Source organism: Penaeus vannamei, chromosome 35 (genome assembly GCF_042767895.1).
Source record: "Penaeus vannamei isolate JL-2024 chromosome 35, ASM4276789v1, whole genome shotgun sequence".
Lineage (NCBI taxonomy): Eukaryota > Metazoa > Arthropoda > Malacostraca > Decapoda > Penaeidae > Penaeus > Penaeus vannamei.
The window spans coordinates 19,526,752-19,529,251 of NC_091583.1; the positions used below are offsets into that span (position 1 = coordinate 19,526,752).

Here is a 2,500-nt window from a genome sequence, read left to right on the forward strand (position 1 = left end):
TAGTCACAATCCCTCAAGTCACAATCCCTCTAGTCACAATCCCTCAAGTCACAATCCCTCAAGTCACAATCCCTCAAGCCACAATCCCTCAAGTCACAATCCCTCAAGTCACAATCCCTCAAGCCACAATCCCTCAAGTCACAATCCCTGAAGCCACAATCCCTCAAGTCACAAACCCTGAAGTCACAATCACTGAAGTCACGATCCCTGAAGTCACGATCCCTCAAGTCACAATCCCTCAAGTCACAAACCCTGAAATCACAATCCCTCAAGTCACAATCCCTCAAGTCACGATCCCTCAAGTCACAATCTCTGAAGTCACAATCCCTCAAGTCACAATCCCTGAAGTCACAATCCCTCAAGTCACAATCCCTCAAGTCACAATCCCTGAAGTCACAATCCTTGAAGTCACAATCCCTCAAGTCACAATCCCTCAAGTCACAATCCCTCAAGTCACAATCCCTCAAGTCACAATCCCTCAAGCCACAATCCCTGAAGTCACAATCCCTCAAGTCACAATCCCTGAAGTCACGATCCCTCAAGTCACAATCCCTCAAGTCACAATCCCTCAAGTCACAATCCCTGAAATCACAATCCCTCAAGTCACAATCCCTCTAGTCACAATCCCTCAAGTCACAATCCCTCTAGTCACAATCCCTCAAGTCACAAACCCTGAAATCACAATCCCTCAAATCACAATCCCTCAAGTCACAAACCCTGAAATCACAATCCCTCAAGTCACAATCTCTGAAGTCACAATCCCTGAAGTCACAATCCCTGGAGTCACAATCCCTGAAGTCACAATCCCTCAAGTCACAATCACTGAAGTCACAATCCCTCTAGTCACAATCCCTCTAGTCACAATCCCTCTAGTCACAATCCCTCAAGTCACAATTCCTGAAGCCACAATCCCTGAAGTCACAATCCCTGGAGTCACAATCCCTGAAGTCACAATCCCTCAAGTCACAATCACTGAAGTCACAATCCCTCAAGTCACAATCCCTGAAGTCACAATCCCTGAAGTCACAATCCCTGAAGTCACAATCCCTATAATCACAATCCCTATAATCACAATCCCTATAATCACAATCCCTGACGTCACAATCCCTGAAGTCACAATCCCTGAAGTCACAATCCCTGAAGTCACAATCCCTCAAGTCACGATCCCTGAAGTCACAATCCCTGAAATCACAATCCCTCAAGTCACAATCCCTCTAGTCACAATCCCTCAAGTCACAATCCCTCTAGTCACAATCCCTCAAGTCACAATCCCTCAAGTCACAATCCCTCTAGTCACAATCCCTCAAGTCACAATCCCTCTAGTCACAATCCCTCAAGTCACAATCCCTCTAGTCACAATCCCTCAAGTCACAATCCCTCTAGTCACAATCCCTCAAGTCACAATCCCTGAAGCCACAATCCCTCAAGTCACAATCCCCGGAATCACAATCAGCCGAGGTAACAGTCTCGAGAAAATAGGCTTTTGCTGTGGTCTTAGCGTCTCACTATCTCTTACAATCATGACTTGAACATATTAGCGTTGTTGTTCCTGCTCGTGTGTGTTGGGGTTGGTTGCGAATATGTGTTTGTTTGTTGGTTTTGTTTGTTTTGCTTGCTTGTTTGCGGGCTTTTGATTCTGGGTGTTATCTTTGTGGGTGTGTTCTCGTGTTTGCTTGTTTGTTTTGGTGTGTTTTGTGCTTGTTTGTCTATATTATGCGTTCGTGTGTTTGTTATTTTTATATTCTTTTTACTTGTGTTTTATGTAGCTTTGTATTTGTTTTTGTCTTCAATGTATTTATGTGTATATGTTATTTTAAGATTGTTTCTGTGTATGTGTGTGTGTTTGTGTGCGTGCGTGCGTATGTGTGTATGTGTGTGTATGTTTTTGTATGTGTGTATGTGTGTGTGTGTGTGCGTGTATGTATGTGTGTGCGTTCGTGTGTATGTGTATATGTTTGTGTATTTTTGTATGTGTGTGTACATGTTTGTCCCCCTGTGTATGCGTTCGTTCGTATGCGTGTAGGTATATCTGCGCGCGTCCCTCGCCGCCCAAAAACGCCCCGGGAAAGTGCCATCGCCAAGACGCCGCACAAATACCCTCCTTGGATGCCTTCGAGACGCAGCCAACTTTATATGAGCGCCCGCCTCTTCCCTTTCGTTTTCTTCCCTGCTCTCTCTCTCGCTTTCTCTTTCTTTTTTCGCGATCTTTCTCTCTTTTTCTTTCGCGATCTTTTTCTTTCTTTTTCGCGATCTTTCTCTCTTTTTCTTTCGCGATCTTTTTCTCTTTTTCTTTCGCGATCTTTTGCTCTCTTTCTCTCTTTCTTTCTCTTTCTCTCTCCCTCCCTCCTTGTCTTTCTTTCTTTTCTCTCCTTTCTCCTCATTCTCTCCTCTCTCTCCCTCCTTCGCTTTCTCTTTTTCCTCTCCTTTCTCTCCTTCCTCCTCATTCTCTCCTATCTCCCCTATCTCTCCTCTCTCTCCTCTCTCTCTCCTCTCTCTCCTC

At 44.8% G+C, this 2,500-nt stretch overlaps 1 protein-coding gene across 1 annotated transcript in view; it reads right to left on the minus strand.

Moving 5' to 3' along the window:
- LOC138859362 (quinolone resistance pentapeptide repeat protein QnrB96-like) overlaps positions 1 to 2,500 on the minus strand; it is an 8,987-nt gene that overhangs the window by 541 nt on the left and 5,946 nt on the right. Inside the window, exons 2-4 of the mRNA XM_070114175.1 lie at positions 893 to 1,182; positions 653 to 745; positions 113 to 310 (exon numbers count right to left, since the gene is read on the minus strand). Of these exons, the coding sequence (XP_069970276.1) occupies positions 113 to 310; positions 653 to 745; positions 893 to 1,182 (581 nt within the window). The remainder of the gene's footprint in view (positions 1 to 112; positions 311 to 652; positions 746 to 892; positions 1,183 to 2,500) is intronic.